At 38.6% G+C, this 27,672-nt stretch overlaps 2 protein-coding genes across 3 annotated transcripts; one reads left to right on the forward strand and one right to left on the reverse strand.

Annotated features, from left to right (window-relative positions):
- Positions 1-9,300: 9,300 nt before the first annotated feature.
- LOC149373320 (heat shock protein 75 kDa, mitochondrial-like) lies at positions 9,301-10,060 on the forward strand. The gene is made up of 3 exons (XM_089597426.1): positions 9,301-9,416; positions 9,488-9,786; positions 9,854-10,060. The coding sequence occupies exons 1-3, from the start codon at positions 9,383-9,385 to the stop codon at positions 9,965-9,967; spliced, it is 447 nt and encodes a 148-aa protein (XP_089453552.1). The 5' UTR covers positions 9,301-9,382; the 3' UTR covers positions 9,968-10,060.
- Positions 10,061-11,362: 1,302 nt separating this feature from the next.
- LOC149373321 (fat-like cadherin-related tumor suppressor homolog) lies at positions 11,363-13,746 on the reverse strand. Of its 2 annotated transcripts, none has more exons than XM_089597382.1 (4): positions 13,502-13,746; positions 13,075-13,224; positions 12,752-12,877; positions 11,363-12,659 (listed from the first exon to the last, which is right to left on the reverse strand). In XM_089597382.1, the coding sequence occupies exons 3-4, from the start codon at positions 12,759-12,761 to the stop codon at positions 12,031-12,033; spliced, it is 639 nt and encodes a 212-aa protein (XP_089453508.1). In that variant the 5' UTR covers positions 12,762-12,877; positions 13,075-13,224; positions 13,502-13,746; the 3' UTR covers positions 11,363-12,030. The 2 variants fall into 2 exon arrangements, with proteins under 2 accessions (XP_089453508.1, XP_089453507.1); XM_089597381.1 differs by having other exon boundaries at positions 12,752-12,898.
- Between the last annotated feature and the right edge of the window lie 13,926 nt (positions 13,747-27,672).

The raw sequence follows: 27,672 nt of genomic DNA on the forward strand, positions 1-27,672 counted from the left end.
GACTTTATTTCACAATTCCGAATGTTTGCTTATGAATTATATACAGTAAACAATCACAAGGAACAGTCTTCGTTATTCTTTTGTTGTTCTTTTAATATATACGTTCGGCATTTTAATAATTCACAATAATATATTATTATTTCAATTTGACAATGAATGAAGTCTTCAAAAAATTCTGCAAATTGGCACAAGTCTGGTATTAGATGGCGCCAATGTACTCGCACACAGCAAATAATGGAGATTTTTAACTTGACAAAACATTTTTTTTTACTTATTATTTATAGTACCGTTGCCTTCATTATTTTGTCGATAAATAGAGTAGGTTATTCAATAAACATATATTTTCAATAGATAGGTAAATTGTTGAAATATTTTTCTACACAGGCAACAACGATCTTTTTACTTGGTCAGCATCTTCTATACGATCAGCAGGCCTGTGCAGTGATCATTTTGCGGAGGATGATGTGATACAGAATAAAGACGGTACTCTACGCTTGCGGGCCAAAGCAGTGCCCATTGATTGGCGAGTGGATAAAGGTCAGATTATGGAGGAAGAATCTGAGCCAGAAACTGCTGAATCTGGACAAATGGCGCAACTGTGTTGTATGGACCATAACGCAAGTGATGTACAAAAGGGACGAATGGACATTGATGTGAGTAATCAGCGAGAAAGTGTAGGTAATAGTGAAGCGTTTTCAATCCCTGCGTACCAAAATAGCGTAGTTAGTTGCAGCGTCGAAAATAACGGTGAATCGTTTGTCGTAACGAAACACATGAATGATTCATCATACCCTTCGAAAAACAACATTTTTTCAAACGTTGATGAAAGTGAATCCAACGAAGTTTATTTGAGTCATGAAGTTGATCATGATAGTAATAATATCGCGACGGATGTGATGATTGATGAAGTGGAAACTCAGAAGCATGTAAATCAGCGTATTCAAAGAAATAGATTTCTGAAGAAAAAAGCTACTATCAGAAAATTTTGTTCAGTCAAGTGTGAACAGAAAACGCGGTTTATTGAGCGTCGGATAAAGTTTCTTGAACAAAAAGTGAAGCATTTAACTACCGTATACAGAAATGTCAAACAAAATAATTCTCGATTAAAACAACGCGTAGACCTTGAAAAGGCCAAACGAATGACACATATAAATGATTTTATGACTGACCTTGAGTGTAGTGAGTCTTGTAAAACCTTAGTAGCAATGCAATTCAAACCGAAAAACAGACAAAAGTTCACACTTGCTGAACAAAATTTGTGTAAAATAATGTATTATCATTCTGCAGCTGGCTATTCTCAGTTAATCAAATTAGGGATAAGGTTAGCCGCGGAATCAACCGTTAGGAGTTGGATAGCGCAGTTGGATGTAAAGCCGGGATTAAATGACAATGTTTTGAGAAAAATCGAACAGAAGTTAAGTTTGTTACCTACTGAGGAGCGTATATGTTCTTTAAAGTTTGACGAGATGAGCCTTAAAAAAATGGAGGAATATTCTCCAAAATACGATGAGATAGAAGGTTTAGAGGATATGGGTGGTAATATGAGGAATGCAAAAGTTGCAAGATATGCCCTTTTATTTTGTTTGGATAGCATCAATGCTAAAAATCCTTGGCGCCAGCTGTTTTGTTACGGTTTTAATGAAAATGGTGCATCTGCTGAACAGTTGCATACTCTTTTACGTCAAATGTTATCAGCACTGTTTAAAATTGGAGCTCTCGTTAAAATTATTGTATGCGACCAAGGTTCAAACAACCAATCACTGTTTAAAAAATATTTAAAAGTAGACGTAGAACAACCATACTTTGAGCATGAAGGAAAGAAAATTTTTGCAGCTTTTGATTGGCCTCATCTTATCAAACGTTTGATATATCAGTTGAGAACGCATAAGTATATTTTCGTACACGACAAAGTTATTATGTCTTGGAAAGATGTATTAGACACGTACGAGGTAGATAAAATGAATTCTTCGTCTAATTTACTCGCATTTTTGAGCGATAGGCACTTCAACCCTAATAACTTTGAGAGTATGAAAGTAAAATTAGCTTTCCAACTTCTTAGCAGACGAATGGCAGCTGCTATGGTAACTGCTGGTGAAGCTGGTAAAAGAGGCGATAAAAACGGGTTGGTATCAGACACGTGGGAGCAGTCAGCTGAGTTTGTTAAACGTTTAGATACTATAATTGATGCATGTAATTCTTATAGATTGCGTAACGTAGAAAAACAAAAGCGCCCACTGTCCCATCTCAACCTGGAAATCCAAAAGCGTCTTGAAGAGTTTGTGGAATGGTCTAAAAAGTGGACGACACATCCGGTACGCTCGGGTAAACGCGGAAAATTTGAAACAGTTGGTAGACCACCATGTTTTATTGGCTTATCTTTAACTGCAAATTGTTTATTACAGTTATTTGAACATCTTAAAGTAGAGTTGAACAATCCAGAGTTTGAATTAGCAACTGGTCTCTGTAACCAAGATAGCGTTGAACATTGTAATTCTAAATGTCGAGGTAGAGGTGGCTTTAATCCTAATCCAACTTGCCGGATGTACCGTCTAACTTTCAGACACATCATGTCAACTGACTTTATCGACACTCGTCAGCACGGAAATGTTCAAACAACAGAATCAAATTCACTGATAAATACGAAAAATACTGAATGTGGCGATGAAAATGTGGACTCGTTAGCAGCTGTTGCAAACAATTTACCTGATTTAGAATTTGCCGAAATACAAGAACTTTTGCATGCAGCCGAAATGATGGAAACATTTTTACCCGTAGACTCATCGAAAAAAGTAGATTTTGCAACCAAAGGCATGTATGAGAGAAACGCTGTTACTTACTTGAGTGGTTACACTGCTAAAAATGCTTTAAAAAATAGTAAATGTCCTGATTGTAAAAAAGTATTTGTTAAAACTGTGGAAGAAGTAGTTACCGTTGACGAACATTACACTAAATGTAGAGAATACACTCATACTAACGAGTCACTATCAGAAGTTGCGTATTTAACTAGACCCACAGATTTTTTTTCTAAAATTATTTTTTGTCAGTTAGATGCTTATGAACAACATCATGCAAGTCTTTGGCCTCAAAGGAAACTCATTGAGTGTCTAATCGATGTAGTAGAAAAAATTACTAATGATGAATTTCCTGAATGGTTTGAGAAAAGTAATCCGTGCTACCAACACCGAATCGATGCGTTGAAATTTTTATTAAAAGTTAAAATATTTAATACTACTCGGCAAAATAATGAAAAACGCAGAGCAGAAGCAAAACTAGTGATTAAAACAAGTAGTCGTAAAATGAAAATATTAAAAAATGCTTAATTTGATTAATCAGTATTCAAATAACAATTTAAGATTTTATTAACGTTCTCTTTAAAAAAAGTTATTGCCCACATAAAGCACTACATTAAATAAAATATATTTATAAATATGTATTCATTGCCAGAAATTAATAGTTTTTTAAGTGATTAACTACTAGTTTAAATAAGTAAAATTTTGTCTTATGTTTAATGTCGATTGACACTTTTTTAGAAATCATAAATTTATCTTTTTATTCCAACATATAACTTATGTGCTCTTTTCATTTTGGATTTTCATCATTGGTAGTTTTTAAAACACACAAATTAAAGTGCAAATATGTTGGTTGTTAAACATGTAGTTCTGCTCTCAGTTGGTTCCATAATGACTTGAGGGGCAGTGCATAAGCACACGATCAGTTAAGAGCTCATCAAGTAGCAAAAAAGAAATCGAAAATGTTGGATGTTTGTTTGAGCAACGCTTCGTCAGTCTTAAGGCCAATATCATCAGGCTCACTTTATTAACACAGAAACCACAATAAATTACAGTGTAGGGCGTCTATACTTAGAAATATCTTAACTATATATATATATATATATATATATATATATATATATATATATATATATATATATATATATATAATAACGTAATTAATTGTAAGGAATAGAAATTTTGTATTGTAGCACGTACATTGCAAATGAGTAAATTGTAATTTTTGTTGGGAGTATTTTTATTTTTTTATTCGTTTCAGCTTACCAACAGTGTGTTACAATCTTCATAACGAAATAGATGTGATAAACTATTTAATTTTATAATATTTATATGTATATTCCATATTCGACTACTTGCATACAATAATTTTTTGGATACGTTTATGGTTATAGTAGTTTTAGTACTTGGTGGCGCACCTGGTGCAAACCCTATTTTTCTTACTACGGGCACACCACACTCTCTAAAATGCCCGGAGTAGGAATAGTATATTTCTTACCTAGGGTGAAGAGTATAACTTGCGCGCCCGAAGGGCGCGGTTTTTGTACATTTCTGCCCAAGGTGTAAATGACATTTTTTGTATCAAGGGCGGAAAGTGCAACTTTTCGCCTGTGTGTACACTTTCCGCCCGCCAATTATTTTTCACTCACGGGTGGGAAGAGACATTTTGGTCCTACCGGACCCAAAGTTTGTTCCCTCCCTAGGGTGAAAAATAATTGGCGGGCGGAAAGTGTACCCACAGGCGAAAAGTTGCACTTTCCGCCCTTGATACAAAAAATGTCATTCACACCTTGGGCAGAAATATAAAACAACAGCGCCCTCCGGGCGCGCAAGTTGTACTTTCCGCCCTAGGTAAGAAATATACTATTGTAAGTACTCACTCAACAATGTTAATTACCAATTTTTTTGTGTTTTTTTGTTAATAAAGTGAAACTGATGAAGTTAGCGTTAAGACCAACAAAACGTTGCTCAAAGAAACTTCCGGCATTTTTGAGTTTTTATTCCCACTCCTTGATTAGCTCTTAAAAGATCGTGTAATTATCCACTGCCACTCAAGTCATTATTCAAATGTCAATATATGTCTAAATGAATACGTATGAATAAGTATGTATATACAAACGTATGGCTGTGAATATGTATATAAATGTATATATGTAGATATGTAAATCTGTATTATTTCTTTATGGTCATGTAAATATGTATAATATGTATAAATATTTATTGCTTATGTAAATATGTATTATATCTGTGAATATGTAATTATGTATCAATGTATGTATATAGATCCTTTTTTATCACTGTATATAATAAAGGTGAGTTTTTTTGTGCCTCTGGCTTTTTTCTCACATAAAAAATGTGTTATTCTTGAAGTGATACCTCATATTTTAACCTTTACAGTAAATAGCTTCAGATACTGCATAGCACTGTGGGACATAATTTAGATAGTTGATATCTAATGTATCATATTAATATGGTAGTGTATGATATTTTTCTTTTCCAAAAATACGTCTAAATTTAGAATTTGCTTTATGACTATATAATTATATAACAATGCATGTGTCATTAAGGGAAACACAAATATTAAATGTATGTGTGTGTGTGTCAGTTTATAAATAAAAAAATTAATTATAATCATAAAGTTGCAAATAAACCTTCAAAATGTAATGCAAATTATTTGTATTTCATTAATAGCATAAGCAACAGTAGTGAAATCATCCAGAGAGCTTTACAGCCAATTCATGTATTAATGAAATTCTAATAAATAACTGTAGCGCCTGTGAGTAGGTAACCTGGGGTAAAATTAGTAGCCAGTTTATCGATTATTAGAACATGAAATAATAACGCAAGCCCTTATCACTGAATAACCCGTAGCGCTTACAAGCCATTTTATAAATCAAATAAATAAAAATCTAAAGCGCCTATCATCAGATGACCAGGGACATTGCTGGTAATAATCATGTTTGCTACTATTGTAACAAAGGTAAGTTTTATTGTGTCTTCGGTTTTGTTTCGACGAATCGGAAAAAAGTGTTGTCGACATAACATATAAATTGAAAAGACACATAAATAAAAATAAATAAAAAGATGAAACAGAATGATGAACCGCATTGAAAAAAAAAAAAAAAAAAAAAAGCATGTAGTTGGAATTGAAACCAAGATCGCAAAACAACTCAATCTGCAGCTTAAGCCTTAAACCCCTTAGCTAACCAACGTTTGGACGCCTGTGATGTAGAATTCATACATGTTTATGGATAACCTCCGGAGCTTGAGATTACAGTTGAACTAACATCCTTCAAAAATAGTTTAAGCTGAATATTTTTTAAAAATATTAGTGGATTTTCCGAATAAGTATGAAACTATGAAAGTACGAAATCCAATGAAAAAGAGATGTCTTGAAATCCAGAGATATTGTATATAATTTTGAGCATTTAACTTCTACATTTTAATTAAATGAGATTGATATAGATAGCATTGAAACAAGAGTCAATTGAATAGCATATATGTATTTTTGGTTATAGTACATAAGTATATAGAGAGAAAGACTCGTGTCGTCGCTTGCGTTGGCTGTGCGCTCAGCTATACAGCTATATAGTCATTACCACTCCTCTCATCCTCGTATATACGAGAGTATACGTATCGTATAGGCGCACATATTCAGTATACTCCCCTTCCACGGATCTCCAAAATGTGCGCCTACATGCTCATTTCCACGCGAATCTACTCCTCTCCTCGTAGGCACACATTCGGTATACCCCTTCTACGTGTCTCCAAAACGTGCGCCTATATGCTCATTTCCACACGAATCCACTCCTCTACTCATCTCTGACGCTGTTCGATACGAGTCTCGCCTGAGTCTCGCACTCTCGAAAAATGTGCGCCTTGGTTCGACGGCTGGCCGCGGCGGGTCGCCCCGATCAGTGGAAAAAAGTTGCCTCACGCCGTAGCATTGGCGTTAGCAATCTCTCTACTCATCTCTGCTTATAAGACGTCCCTGCGCTCTAGCACAGAACCCCGAGGACCCTCAATATACCCTAGGTCTTCAATCCCCCCTGCTTCCATCGGATGCATCATCTCCATCTCCATGATCTCGACGTAACGAACGCGACTTCAATTCGTGCGCTCCCTTCAGGAGTACCCTTCTATCCACCGTATCCTCTACGGCCTCAACCCTATACAACACTTACACTCATCACAAGTACGCTTCCAAATACACAATACCCAGCGGACTCACACATCTACACACACACATACAATAACACAAAATTTAAGCTTCTCTAACTCTATTCCGGCGCAAGCCAAGATTCGCCCAGATGGGTAAGTGCCCCCTCCTCTCATCTCTTCGAGAGCGAGTCGGCCTCCGAAATTCTCCGTTATTTTTCTTTTTCTTTCTCCTCTTATGCCCTTTTGTCTTCTAGGGGAGTGGTCCTCACGGACCTGTCCCATGCGGGGAGGTTAGTTTTTAGTCGGTAGGCACACCGGGTGAATCCGACACTACCACCGTATTAGCTGGGGTGTCTATGAAGATTTTCCCCTCCCCGCTCCATCAAACAAATACAAATACACCAGGAAAATAACCCTCCCCCCCCTGGCTCCAGGTTCAGTTTGATGAAAAGAGCATGATGTCGTTTGTTTCACCAAGTGAAGTCTGGCACTACCACAAGGAAATGATTCAAATCATTTGCCAGCAGGTCAAGTGTGCTGCACACAGAGCAGGTTATCCTTAGCGATTACACTGGTATCAGGAAAACGAATACTCTCGCCCTAGCCCCTGCGCGTCGGCTCTTTTGAACAGAGCAGCTCAACCCGAGTGACTGCACCGTTATCATCAAGACGAATCTTTCAGGTCTCAGGACGCAATTCGTCAATTTTAACCATCATAGCCCGATCAGCGATTCACCATCTGCAGTTTAAATCGCGTCGGCTGCTGCTGGGCTTGTCAAATTATGTGTATATATGAGATACCATCTATATATCTCATCTGTGTATATATATAATACAATAAATATATGTACATAAGTAGCCAAATGACCGAACACACCTTCTCACTTGGAGGGAGCTGGAAAGGGTACCCCCACCCCACCCCCCACTCTGCTACAATGGCCTTAGGTGAAACGACGCATTTAGGTGAACTACCATGGTGGCATGGTCCCGTCAGGGGTCGTACCATGTAACTATTTTTCAGTACATCTGTGGCGTCTCACATCTCTCGCGCTTCAGGCTCCACTCGCCAGGTGGCCAAGCCCCTCATAGTTCGCTCCCGTCAAGCGGCGAAATTCCCGCACGATTAGTATATAAACGCGATCGAGATAGTCTAAGCCCACACCCCTTCTGTGTCTAAGGCAGGGAGCACGTCATCAGCCTTACTGATGAGTCCTGGCGTGCTCTCGGGACGAAACACCTTTTTCTCTCTTATAGACGACCTCTTCGATCTCTATACATCGGCCTATAATACACAGTAAAAAATATCGTAGTAAAATTACTACGTTTAGCATAGGAAATAATCCGACCTATGCTGAGCGTAGTATATTTACTACAGCAGTAGTAAAAATTCTACTGTGATAGTAAATTTACTTCCCACTTTGTAAGGCTAGAATTAAAAAGGGGGAGTAGTATCTGAGTTGTTTTTTTACTATTCCAATGGTAAATATACTGAAGTAGTGGTAAGTATGCAACATATGCAGTAGATGGCGTGACCGCAATCGTAGTAAAATATATCAATTTAATCAATACGCATAAAAAGAAATCTTAAATTTAAAGTATTGTACTTTCATACATGAAAATGAAGAAAAATATTTTTAATTTATGTAATCTCATAAATAATCAAATTAACACTTAATTTTGGCGCATAATGTAAATTACATTTAAATTTTTTTAAATTACGTTTGAAGTCTTTTGTTTAATGAGATTTTGTAACTGCTAATACTAAGAATGACTTATTTTTTATAAATGCTTAGATTTATTGCTGCGCTACTTTTTATTTAAGGAGATCGATCACAATACCGATTGATTTGTGAACAACGTGAAAAAGCAAAAACAGAATACCTCATGGTTCTTTAGTTCTTTACCCCATGACTTGCTTGAGAGTTATGAATATCTGCACTTTTTTGAATTACTACTCTAATAGTAAACTTTACTACGTGGATAGGTATTATACTTAGCGAAGCGTAATAAACTATAAGACAGTTGTAATTTTACTTATTTGGTAGTAAATTTAGTTACAATTGTGCGTAGTACAATTACTACGTTCAGCATAGGTCGGATTATTTCCCATGCTAAGCATAGTAAAATTACAACAGTAGTAGTAGATTTACAAGAAGTTTAGTGAGAACACTACAAACTAGTACTTTTACATCGCGGAACGAAGGAATTTTTACTAGAGGAATAGTAAATCCACTAAAGTCATTTTTTACTGTGTAGATTCGTTCACCTTACAATCCAGGGACGGTCGGGGACAGTGTGGGCGAGTCGGAGACGAAAGTGAACAAGTGCTCTTCTCCGATCGTCCCCGACACTTTCGTCTCCGACTCGCCCACACTGTCCCCGACCGTCCCTGGATTGTAAGGTGAACGAATCTAATATCTGTCGAAAAAGAGATGCTACGAAGTACGGAGCCAGCAAATAAAACAGGTAAAAATGAGTGGTAGTTATAAATGGTATTTACCAATGAAGACTGATTCCGTAAATTGTGTTTTCAATAGAACTATTCAAAGATGAAGAACTTCTTTCCTACATGAAAATTATTTTAAAGAATAAGGCTTTTGATGTAAAAATTACGGACCGTTTAGAGAATCACCCTTGCGTGGTCACGGTTCAGGACATGGAAGATTTTGCAAATGCTAGACACGCTCTTCGATTGCGAGGTTACCAGTTTACTGTCGAAATGCGCTGTAGTCTTTATCAGCCATGTTTGGAGATAAATCCTAACCATCCTTTGATAAAAAATCTCAAAAAACTAACTGTGACGGATAAACCAATTGCTGATCGTTTAACTGAGCAGGTACTACTGAACTTTATAAATGATTGTATCACAAATTTAAGTAAAATAAAAAATTTGGTATTTTTAGCTCTTCATGAACGCCATGGTCTCAGCTGGTTTTGACGATAATACCAAAGGGTTACTTATTTCTATGAATCAGCTGTTAACGATGATCCTTGACAAGAAGTTTAATGAAAAGTAATGTAGATTAAGTAATGAAAACTTTATGTTGTAAATATTTTAATGTTTAATTTGAAAAAAAATTTTTATACAGAATAAATGGTGATTTTTTGAACATTTTGTAATTATCTCACAAGTCATGCATGTCAGGGTAAAAGCGCATGGGTACATAAGTAAAGGCTGAATTAATAAATACGTGAGAGCTATGGGAGAGAGAGTTTCTTTTTGTTTTTGTCGTGTTTTAGACAATAGAAAACAATTGTTAGTTCTTGCTAACTTGAGTTGTTTTAAAAATCCGCTTAGCTCTTTACTAAATGATGTATATTATAGAAGCGGTATAAACTAAACTACATCGGTTATATAATAAACAATCTCGGTTGGTTTAAAAGGCGCGCTCGACTTGTTATAATGAATAGAACAATCAACGCTTGGTAGCTAATATGGTTTACTGCTGCCACCCAAGTCCTTGATTGCCTGGACTTTAAAAATTGCATGTAAGGAATTTCGATCAGGTAACATTCAACTAGATTCAGTTTTTCACGAAATTTTTCGGCATTTTCCTAGGTTTCCTTTTTTTTCGACAAAAAAACGAAAGTTCTACAACTTCATTCTTTTTTAATTTCTTCTCCTTTTGCTCCAAAGAACAGGTTTTTTTTTCTTTTCATCAGTGCAAGATTGGTCATAAACATCCTGCAGGCTTCATATCTGTAAAACTGAACATTAAATAATAATCAAATTGAGAAATCACGATATCCTCTAACGTTTTGAATTCTTCAACTATAGGAACAACGTTGCTTGGAATACATTTCCGTTCACTTGTAAAACATTTGAATATAAATGCCACGTTAGGTGCCACACTACAGTTTTTAAAAAGATCGCAGAATGCCGAGTTGTCATGAAACAAACAGTATTCAAACAGATAGGAACCGATATTAAATAACTCGGATATAGTTCTCGTGACTTAGATCAACACTTCCTTTACTTTTTTTATTTTTAAGCAAATGACCAATTCCTGAATTCTTTTTAATTATAAACATTTTTACGTTTAATTAGAAAACAAAAATTTTATGCAGAATAAATGGTGTCAATCTTTTATATAGTGACGCTATAGGGATGAATTAAGGTGGAGTGAGGGAGATTGCATGAATAAAGGAGGTTTAAAAATTAAAAACAATTGATCATTTTTATCATTTACAGGTCACAACATTGTATGTCACATACATAAAAATACGTATAAATTATATCGAAATTCCAACGAAGCTGCTTTTGATGACGCTTATTTTAATAAATAAAATTGTAATGCAACAAATTAATACTTCGGAATGAATCGAAATATTTTATAACTCTTTTTAATTTTCAAAATTAATATTACGGAAGTAATGTACTTACAATTTGTTGTATAACAAAATTGGCAGTATTCAAGTGCAATAATAGGAATTTTTAGCCAGTCTTTTGGAGAGAGAAATGATGGATTTTTGAAAAATTCTTAGTACAGCACCTTGTATTTTTATGTACATTGGAATAGTTTGAGATATTTCGAGTAAGGCAGTAGGTGCTTTACGATATTTAGATATAGTACACGTATCATTCATCCAGATAAACAGGTGGAAACAACCATGTTCAAATTCCATGTGCATTTGTACACTATCGCCATGGCATTTTAATCATAGACTAATCAACATTATTATCACCACATTTTTACGTCGCAAGTTTCATCATTATGTATAAAATTATGTAAATCATGAAAGCACGTCATAAAAAAAATTATCAAACTTAGTCTTTTTACACAGCGTCGCTTGCAGTAAAAGCTCAGCCAAGTTAAGTGTTTTCTCTTTATCAAGTACTGAAAACGAAGAGTTGTTCTTGAAAATACGGCGTCGAGAAATACAAGAAACACGAGAGAAAGCAAAAAATAGACTTATGTGTGTATAAATTTTAAATCACTAGAAGCGCGGACTGTACAGAGTTTCGAATTTTCTAGCGCAGCAATAGCTGCATGCGTCTAAAGTAGTATATTATAGACTACGCGATATTTACAGTGAATGGCCAACGTGCAGCTCGTATAACGAACGAAAGGGCAGTTGGTCAGACGGAGGTTTGCGTGACCCCGCCGGTCGCGAGCCAAGCCCGGCCGTTGCTCTTTTGCTGGGCGATCTCGAACTCGGAGTCATCGATCTCGCAGAGGTTCGTAGAGAGGTCGCTATTACTGTTGTTGGCAGGCCCAAGAAGCGAATTTCTCTCTTCAAAGCTCGTGAGCACCGAGCCGAGTTCCGAGTTGTCGCCGAGGCGCTTGCGAGGGCAACGGTTGCGCCGCACGCTCGGAAAACCATAAGGCACCACATTGTCATCGTCGTCGTCCTCCTCCTCGTTATCCAGCTCGTCATCGTCGGAGATGAGGTTTCCAAGACAATTGCCATTCAACGGTATCGTCGCCAGGCTCTCGTTCTCCGTGTCTGTGTGAATGTTGTAGTGAGGTAGGTAGGAGTTGGGGTGTCGAAGGTAGCTCTCGGAGCTTTTGTACTTGTACTCGGCCTCGCCACCGCTGTCCAGCGGGTTAAGTGGCTGGCTCTCGGAGAGGCAGTGCTGTTGCTGCTGTTTGTGCGATGGGAAGTGGTCGGACAGATCGGTGCCGCACTCCGAGTCGCCGACGTACTCTGACTCCTGATCCTCGTTGAGGGTCTCGATGTCACGCGTCGGGTCTACGGGACCTTGCACTTTTGACGAAAAAAAAAAAATAAATAAATAAATAAATAAATTTATCCATCGGAAATATATTTTTTCTAGGAGTGATAAAATTTGTGCTCACGCAGAGGCATCTGATGAGAGTTGGACTCGTTACTCTCGTTACTGTGAAAACTGGAAGAATCGGCCACTTCGCTCCCCGGTACTTCCGTAATGTTGGGCAGGGGATTTTGACTCGGTCGGACCCAATCTGAGCAATCCCAGTGGTAACCTGGAAACGTTGCAGACAACAAATGTACTGAAAAACGCTTCGCGACCGCGAGACAGCTCGTCTAATTCCAAACAACGCGACTGGAGAATATATATGTTGGAAATCGAAGCTGTCGGGCTATGTATGTGTACAATCAAGTGTGAAATCAAATGAGTTAGGCCGAACGAAAAACTTACCACCGACGATACGAGGATCGTCCTCGATCGAGGAAAGCGAGGCTATCGAGGTGCCACCCCCGTGTGTAGCCGTGGTCGCTCGGCGTATCGGATTCAGTAAAAGTCCTCCAGCGGTCTGTTCCGGTACCACTGGGCTAGCTCGTTTCAGGTCTGTTTCAAACGGTTAATTAATTATATGTCATATTGCCAACTTGTCGTATAGACAAATGTGAATAAAGATCAAACGAAATTGCAGTTTATTCTCAACAAAATTACACTAATAAATACAACAAAATAGCTACAAATACGGTATACGGTGCAAAAGAAAAAGAAAACTTGTGATGTGTGCAAAGTATACGCAAAAAATAGCGCAAAATCGATGAGGAGTGGTTAATATGTACGTTTATAGACGGTAGGACGGATATAGAGGGACGGGTCGCTGACTTACCGTTTTTGATTTTGTTGGAGTCGCTGATGAACGAGGTGAGAGGTGAGATGCATCTGCTCCTGCCAGCTGGGCTTTTCGATGGGCATGAGGTCCACGTTGAGGGGATTGCCGGCGTTGGCGCTCGTTGGCATCGTGCAACCCGGTGGCGGGACGGGCGTGCTGCGGTTCAAGTTGCGCAAGTAATCCGGTGGGAAATTCTCGAGCTCGTCTCCGGCGCTGCCGTAGCTACGCAAGGTGTCGAGGTTGTTCAGAGCCACGGCCGCGCTACTACTGCCAGAGATTAGTAGGGAGATTGCTGACTGCCATGCTACGGAGTGTGCCCACTTTTTTCCAGTGGTTCGAGCGCCCCGCCGCGGCCAAGCGGCCGAACCAGGCGCACATTTTTTTTTTTATTTGAGAAGCACGGTAGGGGTATGAGAAGAGTGGATTCGCGTGGAAATGTCCATATAGGCGCACATTTTGGAGACGCGTGGAAGGGGTATACCGAATGTGCGCCTACGAGGAGAGGAGTGGAAATATCGGCTATATAGCTGTATATATCTGAACGCACAGCCAAAGCAAGCGACGACACGAGTTTTGCTGTTTTGAGAGTCTTTGGACTCAGCAACTGAGTACACGCTATGTATAATATGTATATATTTAAGGTGGTTCTTCACGATGGTGCCGTATCAAAGCGACACGGGACCCTGTGGTTTTCTAATTTTCGATTAGCGTATTATTTGCAACATAAAATATGTTGTACTGGCACTTGACTATAATATCATTGCATTTACATACAAATAAACGTGCTAATAAAGTCAGAGTAAGAGTTATGAAAAAATTTTTTTTTGACGCAAGGTTCTGAAAATGGCATGTACGCTCCTACTCAAGCAGACGTTGCCACCGATTTCTGCATGATCGATAACTGATTACGTTTACGATTAAATATCGTATACTATTTCCCTGATTAGCCCATACTTTTGTTATATTATTACAAAGCTGAAAAGTTCTTCTTTCACTACAAACTTTTTCTATTACGATCTTAAGTCTACTTTACGAGATATTACATGATATTGTAGTATGGAAAAGTAACCTACATTTTGCCTGATAAAGGGACTTGAAATTTTAAGAGAAGATGCCTTATAACTTTAATAACAATCCCTGCAAGTTTCTCTGTAAGTTTAAGTAAATGGGTTAGGTGAAGAACCACCTTAACTGACTTGCTCTCGCTCTGGCTTCAGTGTTATCCATAAATCTTATTTCATTAAATCGTGGAACTAAATGCTCATTAATTATATACACATAATTTTGATTTCAATACATTATGTTTTGACTCTCCCGTACTCTTAAAATTCCCAAATCCATTTATGTTTTCAAAAAATTAACCACTAATTTATTAATTTCACACATCCTAACTTCTGTAAACTGTAGGACAAGCTCCGGAGGATATCCATGAACATATGTGACTTCGAAGGATCTACATCCTGTCCTTCGGATAGCTAAGATGGATAAGGCTTATGCCCATACATAGATTGTTTTGCACTTAAGGGTTCAAATCCACTTTATGGTAGATATTTTTTTTTTTTTTTTTTATTCAATGTATCATTTTGTCTTCATTTCTTTTATTTATGTTTCGTTAAAATATATGTATGTAGTCACCATTTTTTTTCGGATACATCAAAACAAATTAAATTAATAATGATACTTTGATACAAGGCAATTCTATAATTTTATAATACTAAAATAACTTTTAAGGATTTTAATATAATTTGTGTATTTTAAAACTCTACATAGCTCTACACATTAATTATTGATAATCATAGCTGAATTAATTTATCATAAAGAAGTATGCACTTAACTACAATAAACAATAATAGTTTGAATACTTCACGATTTTAAGAATAAAATGGAAAACTAGAATAAATAATTGGTCGATTTTTTCAGTAAACTGCAGATTTTTGAAAGATTTTGCACTACAAACATTTACATATATGTTGATACTATTTTGAGGGGGTTGTCGTGGTACAGTCAATTTCAAAATTGAATTTTCGTGTTAGAAATGTTTTTGTTGTGATTATTCTTAACAAAACAGGTAAATAATTTAAAATTTAGGAACATGGAACAGAAAAATGCCCAGGAAAGTAAACACAAACGTTAAAACAACAAATTAACCTAACTTTCGCCTCGGACTGTACCACTATATAGGTATTCTAGTAACGTTGTAACTGAACTTTAAACTGTTATATTTTAAAAACAGTGAAGCTAGGCTTCCTCAATTTTAGTGTACTTATTTCAACTATAATAAACCCTAACATATTAATTTTTTAAAAGATTCTTAAGAAAATTTCAAAAGTTATGAGTAAAAACGTGCATTTTCCGACAAGTCCATCTAAAAGCATGTGTATGAGTGGCCAACTTCGCGATTTTATTTCTCTAAAACGGTGAAACTAGGCTCTTTGAAATTTTAACATGTTATTTATGATACATAAACATACCTATACAAATTTTTTCAGAAATTTCTTCAAACAATGAAATATCACAACATCCCCGTAACTTAATCGAAGTTTTTGCTAGCAGAAATAGACCCAGACTCAGTTTTTACTAATATAGAAATTCGTAGTTAAAAAATTTTGTTAGTTCTCACAATTCCTGATTCTAAATAATTTATCACGTTAGCATAATAAAGAGTCTTCTCAGAGTAATAGGCGTAAAAGAGCCTTTTCAAACTGAATATAAGAAAGAGCCTTTAATTTTTATTTCTCCGATTTTAAGTTGGTACTACATTTATGTGTGTATGTATATAATTGATCTATAAAAATGTATACATTACTACCTTAAAATAGAAGTAAACAAATTAGTTAAAAAGGCATTGATATCTTTTTGTTAAACTCCTCGTTTTGCTCTCAAGTATAGAATAAATGTGTGGATTCGTACAGGGGTACGAGACCAACCGAGAGCTGGGTGAGGAACAAATAAGAACTCAAAAATGTCTAAGAATAATCTTGAGCGATGATTCGTTGGGCTCAATCATACCAATCGACGCCAACACCTCAGTGCGAGTGTACCTCTGTATAAAAAGGCTTTTTCTTTTAGTTTAAGAGAACTTTATTCTGCCCGAAAATTTAAAAAGGCTCTTTCTTGACTTTTACTCTAAAAAGACTCTTTCTTGCACTCACCCGATTGTATCATTGTTAAAAATATTACGATGCTTTTCCTGCATTCAATATAAATGATTAAAGTTCCTTTATAATCTACAGCCTAAAAATATGTTTATAACAATCATCACCCTTAAAGGTAATTCACTTTTTTTTTTGTTTTTAACAAAATACTGCGGTATTATAAAAAATGTTTAGTCTCAGAATCTTGCCGAATAAATTTCATTACTTATTCATCGAACTGTTTCATTCATTATTCTTCTTCTGGCTGTCTAAAAATAAATAAAAGTAGCACACCTTATTAAAGATTTGCAAACAATTTTAAAATATTTACAAAACTACTTTATATTGTGTTCATCAAAATCATTTACTAATTAAAATTTCAACATTAAGTAAATAGCAGTAAACGGGCGGCTTGTTTTTGTCGCAAATAGGATGTTCACAATTTCTTAGGAGTTTTAAAATACACAAATTATATTGAAATCCTTAAAAGTTATTTTAGTATTATAAAATTATAGAATTGCCTTGTATCAAAGTATCAATATTAATTTAATTTGTTTTGATGTATCCGAAAAAAAATGGTGACTACATACATATATTTTAACGAAACATAAATAAAAGAAATGAAGACAAAATGATACATTGAATAAAAAAAAAAAAAAAAAATATCTACCATAAAGTGGATTTGAACCCTTAAGTGCAAAACAATCTATGTATGGGCATAAGCCTTATCCATCTTAGCTATCCGAAGGACAGGATGTAGATCCTTCGAAGTCACATATGTTCATGGATATCCTCCGGAGCTTGTCCTACAGTTTACAGAAGTTAGGATGTGTGAAATTAATAAATTAGTGGTTAATTTTTTGAAAACATAAATGGATTTGGGAATTTTAAGAGTACGGGAGAGTCAAAACATAATGTATTGAAATCAAAATTATGTGTATATAATTAATGAGCATTTAGTTCCACGATTTAATGAAATAAGATTTATGGATAACACTGAAGCCAGAGCGAGAGCAAGTCAGTTAAATATATACATATTATACATAGCATGTACTCAGTTGCTGAGTCCAAAGACTCTCAAAAAAGCAAAACTCGTGTCGTCGCTTGCTTTGGCTGTGCGTTCAGATATATACAGCTATATAGCCGATATTTCCACTCCTCTCCTCGTAGGCGCACATTCGGTATACCCCTTCCACGCGTCTCCAAAATGTGCGCCTATATGGACATTTCCACGCGAATCCACTCTTCTCATACCCCTACCGTGCTTCTCAAATAAAAAAAAAATGTGCGCCTGGTTCGGCCGCTTGGCCGCGGCGGGGCGCTCGAACCACTGGAAAAAAGTGGGCACACTCCGTAGCATGGCAGTCAGCAATCTCCCTACTAATCTCTGACACTGGGGAGGACATTCTCTCTGCAAAGAAACAAAAATCAACCCGCTATGTCAACCATACAGCCAGCCAGAACAAGCGGAGCGGTTTCGACTAATTGATATATAATCGTAACGAGCAAACGTAATCGAGCAAAAATAAAACGGTAAGAGGAGGGACATACTTATGGACATATTATGTGTAAAGACGTACCTGCACGACCTCGAGATTGCTGAGTTTGGAGCTGCGCTTGTACTCGTGCTCGTTCGCGGGTCTGGCCGAATTCAGGACGATCTGCTTCCTGGTCTCGTTGTTGATGTTGTTGGCTTCTCTCGTGCGCGACCTTTTGCCGCGAATGCTCCGGAACGCGACAAACAGCACGATGAGGAAGAGGTTGGCCAGGACGGCGAGCCCGATCCACATGAGCTGCTCCCAGGTAACGCGCAGATGACTGGTTATGAGGGCCGTGCTGTAGCCAGCGGGATTGGCGCAGTCCAATCCGGTCATTGCGGGTGGACAGACGCAGTGGTAGGAGCCGGGCTCGTTCACGCAAGTGCCGCCGTTCGAGCAGGGGCTCTTTTCGCACTCGTCCACGTCGAGTTCGCAGTGCTCACCCGCGAAGCCCTGGCACTTGCAAAGAGGACCACTGTCGCCTTCCTCGCAGACGCCTGCGTGGAGACAGGGATTCGGGTTGCAGTACCTGCCGAACTCGCAGCGCTTGCCCGAGAGACCGGTCACGCACTCGCAAGCAAACTCTCCGGGTTCGCGGAGCACCCGACACCGGCCACCGTAGAAGCAAGGCGAGGAAGCACAGGGATCGTTATCTATCTCGCAGCTCGGACCCCGGAACCGTGTGTGGCACTGGCACTCGTAGCCGGCGTCTTCGGTCTTGCTCTCGGAGCAGGTGCCACCGTTCTGGCAAGGCTGAGAGCCGCAGGCCCCAGGAGTAGCCAGCACCGCACTGGCCTCGCAACTGAACTGTTTGGTACACAGATTCATGAAGAATAATTTTTTTTTCATACCCCGGCCGAAAGTACGTGCTTCCCTGCTCGATTTCACTCAAGGAAGGGTAGCTTTTGTGGCCGGCCAGAAAAGAGGGCGCCTCTGATTGGCTGCGTGCCTTTTGCTGCTGCTATCAGCAGCGCACGCGCAGTGGAAGCAAGAACAGCAAGAACGGAAAAACCGAGCCGACGAGCCCGACTCGTGCACGCAATATAATATATATAGTGTATAGGGGTTATTGGGTTATTGGTTATTGGCTTTTACGATTTGAATCTTCTAATAAACCAACTGGTGAAGTGCTAAGCCTTCCGGAGTACTGTGAAAGACTTGCAGAGGGTCAAAAATATATTTATTATTTAGCAGCTCCAAAGTAAATTTTTAATACATATTTGACTGATTATTTTTAATCATTGTGAGAAATGTATAATCAATATTTTTTTAATCCACAGCCAAACTTTAGCTGAGAATTCGCCATACTTTGAGTCGTTCAAAAAACGCAACGTAGAAGTATTGTTCTGTTATGAACCTTATGATGAACTAATCTTCATGCATATGAAAAAATTCAAATCATTTTATGTAATAGATTCGTTCACCTTACAATCCAGGGACGGTCGGGGACAGTGTGGGCGAGTCGGAGACGAAAGTGAACAAGTACTCTTCTCCGATCGTCCCTGACCGTACGCGATGCGCAGTTGTACACGTTAGGTTAGGTTAATGCAAAAAGTAAACAAACTTTTTTGTATTTGCACTTCTTTATTTACAAACTATTGTTTACATACAGCATTAACCTAACCTAACGTGTACAACTGCGCATCGCGTACGGTCAGGGACGATCGGGGACGATCGGAGAAGAGCACTTGTTCACTTTCGTCTCCGACTCGCCCACACTGTCCCCGACCGTCCCTGGATTGTAAGGTGAACGAATCTAATATATCATAGGCCGGCAAAGCAAAAAAAAGTTATATGGTACGGACCCAGGAAGGTGTCTACTGGGGTCTGATCGGAGCATTCGATATCTCGCCAAAGTAAGCATTTTTGTCGATGATCCCTAAACTGCGCATGGGTATTATCGTTATTTTCGGTTATTTTATAGGGATTATCGAAAAAAATGCTTACTTTTGCGAGATATCGAATGCCCCGATCAGACCCCTGCTCTCGAAGTTGGTCTCTGGGTGCTTGTGAGCTCCTGGTACTCGGGCTGTTGTTGGGTCCTTTGATGGGAACCCCTCTCTAAGAAATCGTGAAGATGATGTCTAGGTTATCAACCTGGGCTTAGGAAATCGTTTTTTAACTTTCGGACTACCCTGGCTAAGCGTAGAACGTATGCAGAGGCGTACGTGCCTTTTGGTTTGTAGAGGAGCGGCAAACTGAGCGACGCAAGCTCTACAGCAGTCTGGCCTCAAAGTTCGACTGTCTCTCTGCCTCCTGGTGTCCGTTCCTTTTATATGCTTTTCCAGGCCCAGCGATGTGGGTCTTGCATGTTGGCTCTGCAGATTATGTGGATCCTGGGATCTATGTGTCAGTTTGTAAGCTTGCGTGATTGCCTTGGGGTGCGGGTATAGCGAAGGGAACGCGAATACGGCAGGGCTTGCATGCGAGCTTCTTGGAAGGTACGTGAAGGAATGCGAATAACTTGGAGCTCGCATTATGGTTTATGGCTTCATGAGTCAAAGCTTGTGTGGGGATTATGGCTTTGTGCAAGATTGCGAATGAGTCAGTGCTTGTATAAGAGCTTATGGCCTTGCTGGAAAGCGTGTGTAGGACGGTGAATGAGTCGTAGCTTATATCGATGATATCTTTTGAAACAAGTAAAGTGTCGTCTCCCAATGGTCCAAAATATTTGTAATTATAAGGAGCTTTTTGCATAGCTTTTTATATTAATTGATATGTTATAGAATCGTCTATTTTATATTATTTTGTTGTCTTTTTTGTCATTATAATTAGTGTTATGGTTATTATTACTTTGCTACATAAGAGATTTTCAATTTTGGCGCATATTGCTGAACTCTTGAGGTAGGTATGCTCGTTAGCGCTATTATTATTAGTGATGTTGCAACAAGGTCGTATATCTATATATATCATACATATACATTTGGGTCGACATTTCGGAGTCGGCTCCTTACAGCTTACCCCATAGAAAAAACGCAAACATGTACTTAGTTCATGCTTTTTTCATGAAACTAGTTGTTTTGTGCAGGAGGAGCCTATATATGTATATATATATATATATATATATATATATATATATATATATATATATATATATATATAGTCTAATGTTAGGTAATTTTTGTAAGTTTCAGTGTGTAGTGCAGAAACGGGTCTAGGCGTTCAGAGGCCCAGTATTTTACTTACCGGTCCCATACACCAGTAAATTCCACGTGGAAATGCTATATGTGATTTTAATAATTTTAAGGGATCAAGAGTGCCTAGCAGCATTCTGTGCTGATTCAACCCTCAACCAGGGGCACACCCAACACGTCAGATAAGTATCCTTGTATCGCACCCTCATATTGTGTACAAGCATACTTTGTGTAAAATTGTCTTTTTCTATTCAGGCCGGTTTATCCAAAATCTATTAGAGCCCCCTTTTTTTAGGCAAGGTCATACTCCTTCATCTTAAAATTGCTAATCAGGTCTGTTTCAAGAGGTGTATGTGTTTTGATGTGGGTTAAGGCCAAACCTAAGCAGATTCAATACTGTATTAATGAATATCTCAACACCCCTTATACAGAGTTTGGGGAGCACGAGCAAGAGATGCTTGCTAAAAAGATGGAGTGAATCTTTTTTATCTGTATGCGAATCCCTTATTTTAGTTTGTTCCTGGTTGTGTCCGTCTGGAGCATTTGACGATTAATGTGCATCGTGTGTGTGTTTCGAGTAGCCTGTAGTGCTCCCTTTTTCCCTACCTCCTCTTTGTAAGGGTGCCTGTGGTTAAATGTGGTCACGTAATGAACCTCTCTCTCACTCTCATGAGACCAGAGAGCTTTGACTGGCAGTTGCCAAACAGCAGGTCTTCCATGTACAGGCACCCTAAGGATGATGCAGTTATTCGCTATGCGCCTATGTCAGGTGGCGCCGCGAGTGAGAGAAAGTGTCCCTCACTGAGATCGCCAGAATGCACACAGCATCATGGGATACTTTTTTTAACAATTGAAAAAACAATATATGAGAGCGAGTTGATCAAATGAATTAATTATTTTGGTGTATACTGTACTCGTATACAATAATAAATTTTGTTTGGTATTATAGTGTTTCCTATGGAATGAAAAAAAATAAAAACATAGATTGCGACTGGTTAACACACAACACAGCATCTGACAAGCCGACCACTCCGGTATTGTAAACTCCAATACTCAAAACAGCTGTTGTACACTTGTACATTACAAATTGTAGTTGCAACTCACACTTGCGGGTTTTAGTCATGTCTGGTACGAGTAATTTATATGCTTCAACATGTATTTTTAATTGTGTCACAAATAAATACGTACGGATAATTCAAGTAAATATAAACATAACCAGATTTTTTTTTATGCAGGAAGAAATAAAACAAGACGACTTTGTGCTGTATTTATGTGTGGAAACAGCACATTGAATTCTCCTCAGCTTGAATTTTATAGATTTCCAACTGCCAACGCTACATTTACAGAAAAATGTGCCAGACGTAATGCATGGTTGAATGCATTGAAATTGCAAAATTCTGATGGTTTTCAATGGATCCCTGGATCAAATACACGAATTTGCTCTGCCCATTTCATTGGTAATAAAAAGTGTGTTGATCCGGCGAGCCCAAGTTACATTCCTACAATATTCCCCCCAGTACATAGAAAAAATGTTAACAATAACGCCGCTGTGAACAGATATGCATTTCAAAGGAAACGATCAAGACTGCCGAAATTGATTGAAAAGCCCACAAAAGTAGCAAAACATGAAATAGTGACAAACACATCAGAAGGATGTATTGAAACCAGTGCTCATCATCTCTCTAGTGGCATAATTATTACTACTTCTTCTGACAAATCAATCCCACCGAAGATTGACAAAGGAGTGCAAGTAGATATCGAGGTAGATACGTTGACAGAGTCAGAGGTCAAACCAGATATTTTTATCTGCAATAGGTACATATCTCCTCAAACATGTGATGCTGAATTACAAATCTGCTGCTCAGTGTCAAGTGTGAAATTATTGACTTCTGATCATCGAAGGAAGGAAAACACTCAATTGAATGATGATGAATGATTATCATAGGGATAAAAAAGAAGCTGAAGCTGGCAATTTTGAGGTGAACTGTGAAGCAAATAATAAAATATTATTTTGTGGTTTCAAAAGTATCAAAAATGAACAAGAGTTGAATGATTTATGTGGTGTAACATTTCCAGTTTTTGATTCATTTTTGAAATTGTTGCCGGATAAAACTAATATATATGATCAAACAGTTAAATTGAGTTCTGAAAATAAGCTATTAATTTTTCTAATGAAAATGAAATGTGGATTGACTTTTTCAGCTTTGAGAGTGTTCAAATTCAATCAAGTGTGATATAGCTTGAAAGCCTGTCCTGATGATGCAATCAGCTGTTTCGGGGTTAAATTGATTAGAGCTCATCTACAAACAGAAAATGTAATCGATCTATCAAGTATTTGTGCATTCAAAAACATTCACAGGAATGTGTATAAACTTACTTTTGCGTAAATACTTACAGCGACTGGCAGACTGTGGCGAAAAATTATGTAAATAAATAAAGAAAAAATCTTTCCGTAAAGCTGCGTGCATCTTGGCGATTTCAGTGAGGGACACTTTCTCTCACTCGCGGCGCCACCTGACATAGGCGCATAGCGAATAGTGACGACGATGGCGTTAATGATGATGATGATGATGATGGTGGTGACCGGAATTAATTTTATTAAGTTGCATTGAGCTAAACCTGTGACTGATCGAGGATTTCAGTCCTTTGTTCGTCTTTGGTTGAAAGTCAAGTGACAGGTAAAAGTTCCATCATCGACAATAAATGCCAGCTCCCTTAAATTTAAGACACCTTGTCATTTTGTAAGTCCTTTTTAAATTAAGAAATCAAAATATTGTTTGGAGAATAATCCCAAACTTCCAAAGCACTTTACAAAAGGTCTCACAAATAGTCCTGAAGTTCAAGAAGTTCATCCTATTTTACTGTAATGCGCTCCCCCTTTCTTCAAATGTCCAGGCAATCACTGATTGCATCTATCGACCCACAGTCCACATGTATCAAGGCATAGGAAAGGCATATCAAGGGCAGTGTCATACATATTCGGAGGCACTTGTCGGTCCATCCATCGAAGCCAAAGGCCATGTATGCTAGTTCGATGGGGCTGGTATGTTTGTATCGTGTAATAATTATTCTAAAAGTGGCCCATGTGCAACTGCTCATCCCACATCCTTAGGGTAGGTGACGATGATACTAATGATGCTATTGATGATTATGTCGATGATGATGATGATGATGATGATGATGATGATGATGATGATGATGATGATGATGATGATAATGATGATGATGATGATGATGGTAGGGAAAGGAGTACTAATGAGGAGAAACAGTTGTACTCCTTTTACTATTATCTTTATTATTGATAATTAGGGACATGTATGCACTCTTTTATACACATAAATATATAGAAGGAAAAATATAAAATAATCGTAAAACGGGATAAACAATACTATAAAACAGTATTTCTTTAGAAATTATCTGTGACGTTAAAGATCATTCCTCTTTCAAGCTCCTCCCTATTACACACCCAGATTCTCTGGCATGATTCGCATCGTCCAACACCGCTAGGTCTACCGGGTGATCTTCCACTTTCTCCTGGGCAAATTGGGCAAGACAATTCTCTTCCTAGGGTGTGGATGGATCGTACCTTCCACCTGATCGTGCCTGCTCGGACGCATCGCCTGCAACGCTAGATATCGCCCTGTTCCGCCATGTAGGTACACTTAAGGTGATTCAAGTGTCGCAGTTCTTTTCGATCCCCCGACAACCCACCCCTCCAAGCTCTGTCGATCAGGTCTTGTTCCCTAACAGTTTTAGCCTATTTCAGGCTTCCTGAAGGATGTGTGCCTTGTACCGGCATTCCTCGATCAACGGTTGCATAAGTGACCGTTGAAAGGTTTATTAGAGGTTCATCTTTGGGCTCGGGATAATCGTCTATAACACCCTGGATGAGATTGAAGGGCTCTGGTGGCAAGATCAACGGTGATTGTTTCTCGTCCAGGGGCTCGTAAAGGGGGGCCGGAGGCTCGATCCTATTATCCATAAGGATGGAAGCAAGATCGGGAAAATCTTGAGGCCAAGACAACGGCGGCTGAGTCCGAATCAAAGGCCCTAATGGCGACCGGGGCGTAGTCATCAAGATAGCCGGATCTGTGTGGAAAATGCAAGGGTTGTTGGGTGCGCACATTATGCACGGGGCTATTTCGTAGTTGGGCATAACTACCCAATTGCCGTTGCTGGGAAGTGGTGGATCAATGTCGTACTGCGATTTGTTTCTTTGCATTATTTTCTAGAGGCAGAAAGGAAAAGAAGGTATTAAGAATTGAAGAGCCTGCTTACATTTTTAAATTTTACCGTGTGCGTAAACCTATATGCGCGTAGCTCGGGTGTTCCTCGAATTTTGCTCGCTACAACTAAATTGGCGGGAAAGCTATGCACACACACATATATATATAAAATCCCTATATTATACAGTTGTATTGACGAAAGTGAGTCTCAGACCCCCCGCTCCTCCTCAGCTCCCCTTCAGCTCCCCTCCACCTCCCCCCCCCCAAAAATACTTATTTATAGACATATTTTACCATCTGAAATGTTAAAAAAATATATGTAATTCAATACCCGAATCATACCTCGTTTTTAGGGTTTTTCAAGTCACTGATCATAGGTCCCCCTCTGTCTATTCGCTCTCCCTTACTCACTATATGTCTCTGAAGGACCGTTAGTTGTTTAACTTGATTGAAGTTTTACATTTGGAATCTCTTTATGGTCCATGTTCACTTTACTCATATATATTTTACTCAAATATAAAATTCTTGATTAACTGAGGACTTTATTTACAAAAAGACAGAATTCAGGAGCAGGTATAAGTAAATAGACAAACACAATCAATCTTTTGAAACAATAATTCATTCTGTAAACTCAATGTTGTGACAATTCATGTGTCGTTTTAACCCATCTGTTCTTTTAAAACCCTTTCCACATTTTTCACATAATTTTTTTTCAAGGTTTTTATGAATTAACATATGTCTGTTTATGTGACAATCTTTGAAGTTACATATTTTTGAATTACTGAAAAATTTCTTTCCAAACAATATTTTCAATTTCTGATTCATTCTCGGATTCAATTTGAATAAAAATTCTTTTTGGATTCTTACTTCTTAATAAATCAACGTATAATTGTCCGTGAGAGAATAAAGGTTTTTTAATATACAATCCTAAGGAATCAAAACTCTCTCCTTGTGATTTGTTGATAGTCATAGAAAATGCTAATACAAAGGGAAACTATTTTCTGTATAAGACAAAAGCTCTGCTCTTCCGATGTAGGCTTCTTGCCTAGAGGAGGCCCCGCTGCGGACTGTCCGTCGGGAGGCAGACAGTTCCCGAGGGAAATTATCAGGATACACTAACACGAATTCCCCCTTAAGACTACTCTTTATTTCATTTACAATAGATGAACACTTCTAAAAAATCGACACTACCTCCGGCGCTAACTCGCAATTCGCAGTACACGCACACTTTTGCTCTCATACCCCGCATTCGAGCATCTACACACACACGCACACACCTAAAGTTCCTGCACTCGACCTAGAGAATGTCTCGCTGTGAGATTACGACAACCCGGTTCGATCACGAGAACACTTGGCTACCACGAAACGCCTTCGATTACGAGCTCCCCCACGCATGAACCCGATGATGAGGACACACACCACACATCCTCTCTTGGTCTGGAGGGTGTCCTACCGGCGGCTTCACCAGCTGGTTTACCGAGTCTTAGACAACGCTCACACGAACTCTACGACGTCCTACCGCAACGGTCAGCCGGCCCCTTACCGACTGTCGAGACTCGGCCAACACTTCACTTCGAATACCCTCATGTATTACGTTCTACCGCAGCGGACAGTCGACCTCTCGCCGACTGCCGAGACTCAGACAACGTTTCGCTTCGAATACACACACGTATTACGCCCTACTGCAGTGGACAGTCGACATCTCGCCAACTGCCGAGACTCGGACAATGCTTCGCTTTGGATACTGTAACATTGCAGCTTCCGGGACCTGTAAAATACAAAGGGGGAAAGGGGTCCGGGTCAAAGGTGCAGGGAAGCTGGTTACTACGAGTTCTCTTACTTCACTTTCTTGCTCTTCTCTCTCTATCTGCTCTGCTCACTCGTCCTCTTGTCCCTGGAATTCTAATCAAAAGGGTGGGGCTTTCACGCAGCAACAAAGGGGGGAGGAATGGGGGAGGAAATTCGTCCTTTTTTAAGGGACGAAGAATAATGCGTAAACGTCAAATATAACTTCACACTTATTTATTGAAAACACTCTTATCTCGGAACACATACAAAGGGGGCCACGCTACAGCCGTCCGCGCCGTACGCGGGTGCAGCGAGCGCGCGTTCAATCCGCTGTCTCGTCCTCACTTT

The sequence above is a fragment of the Copidosoma floridanum genome, unplaced genomic scaffold (assembly GCF_036245765.1).
Source record: "Copidosoma floridanum isolate Cflo_tuat_1 unplaced genomic scaffold, Cflo_Japanese_pri ptg000032l, whole genome shotgun sequence".
NCBI lineage: Eukaryota > Metazoa > Arthropoda > Insecta > Hymenoptera > Encyrtidae > Copidosoma > Copidosoma floridanum.

Bases quoted from the DNA above. Each gene is read 5' to 3' on its own strand.
- LOC149373320 (XM_089597426.1), top strand. From the start codon at position 9,383: ATGCTACGAAGTACGGAGCCAGCAAATAAAACAG. The intron at 9,417-9,487 runs GTAAAAATGAGT...TGTTTTCAATAG, and splicing joins GGAGCCAGCAAATAAAACAG to AACTATTCAAAGATGAAGAA. The intron at 9,787-9,853 runs GTACTACTGAAC...TGGTATTTTTAG, and splicing joins CTGATCGTTTAACTGAGCAG to CTCTTCATGAACGCCATGGT.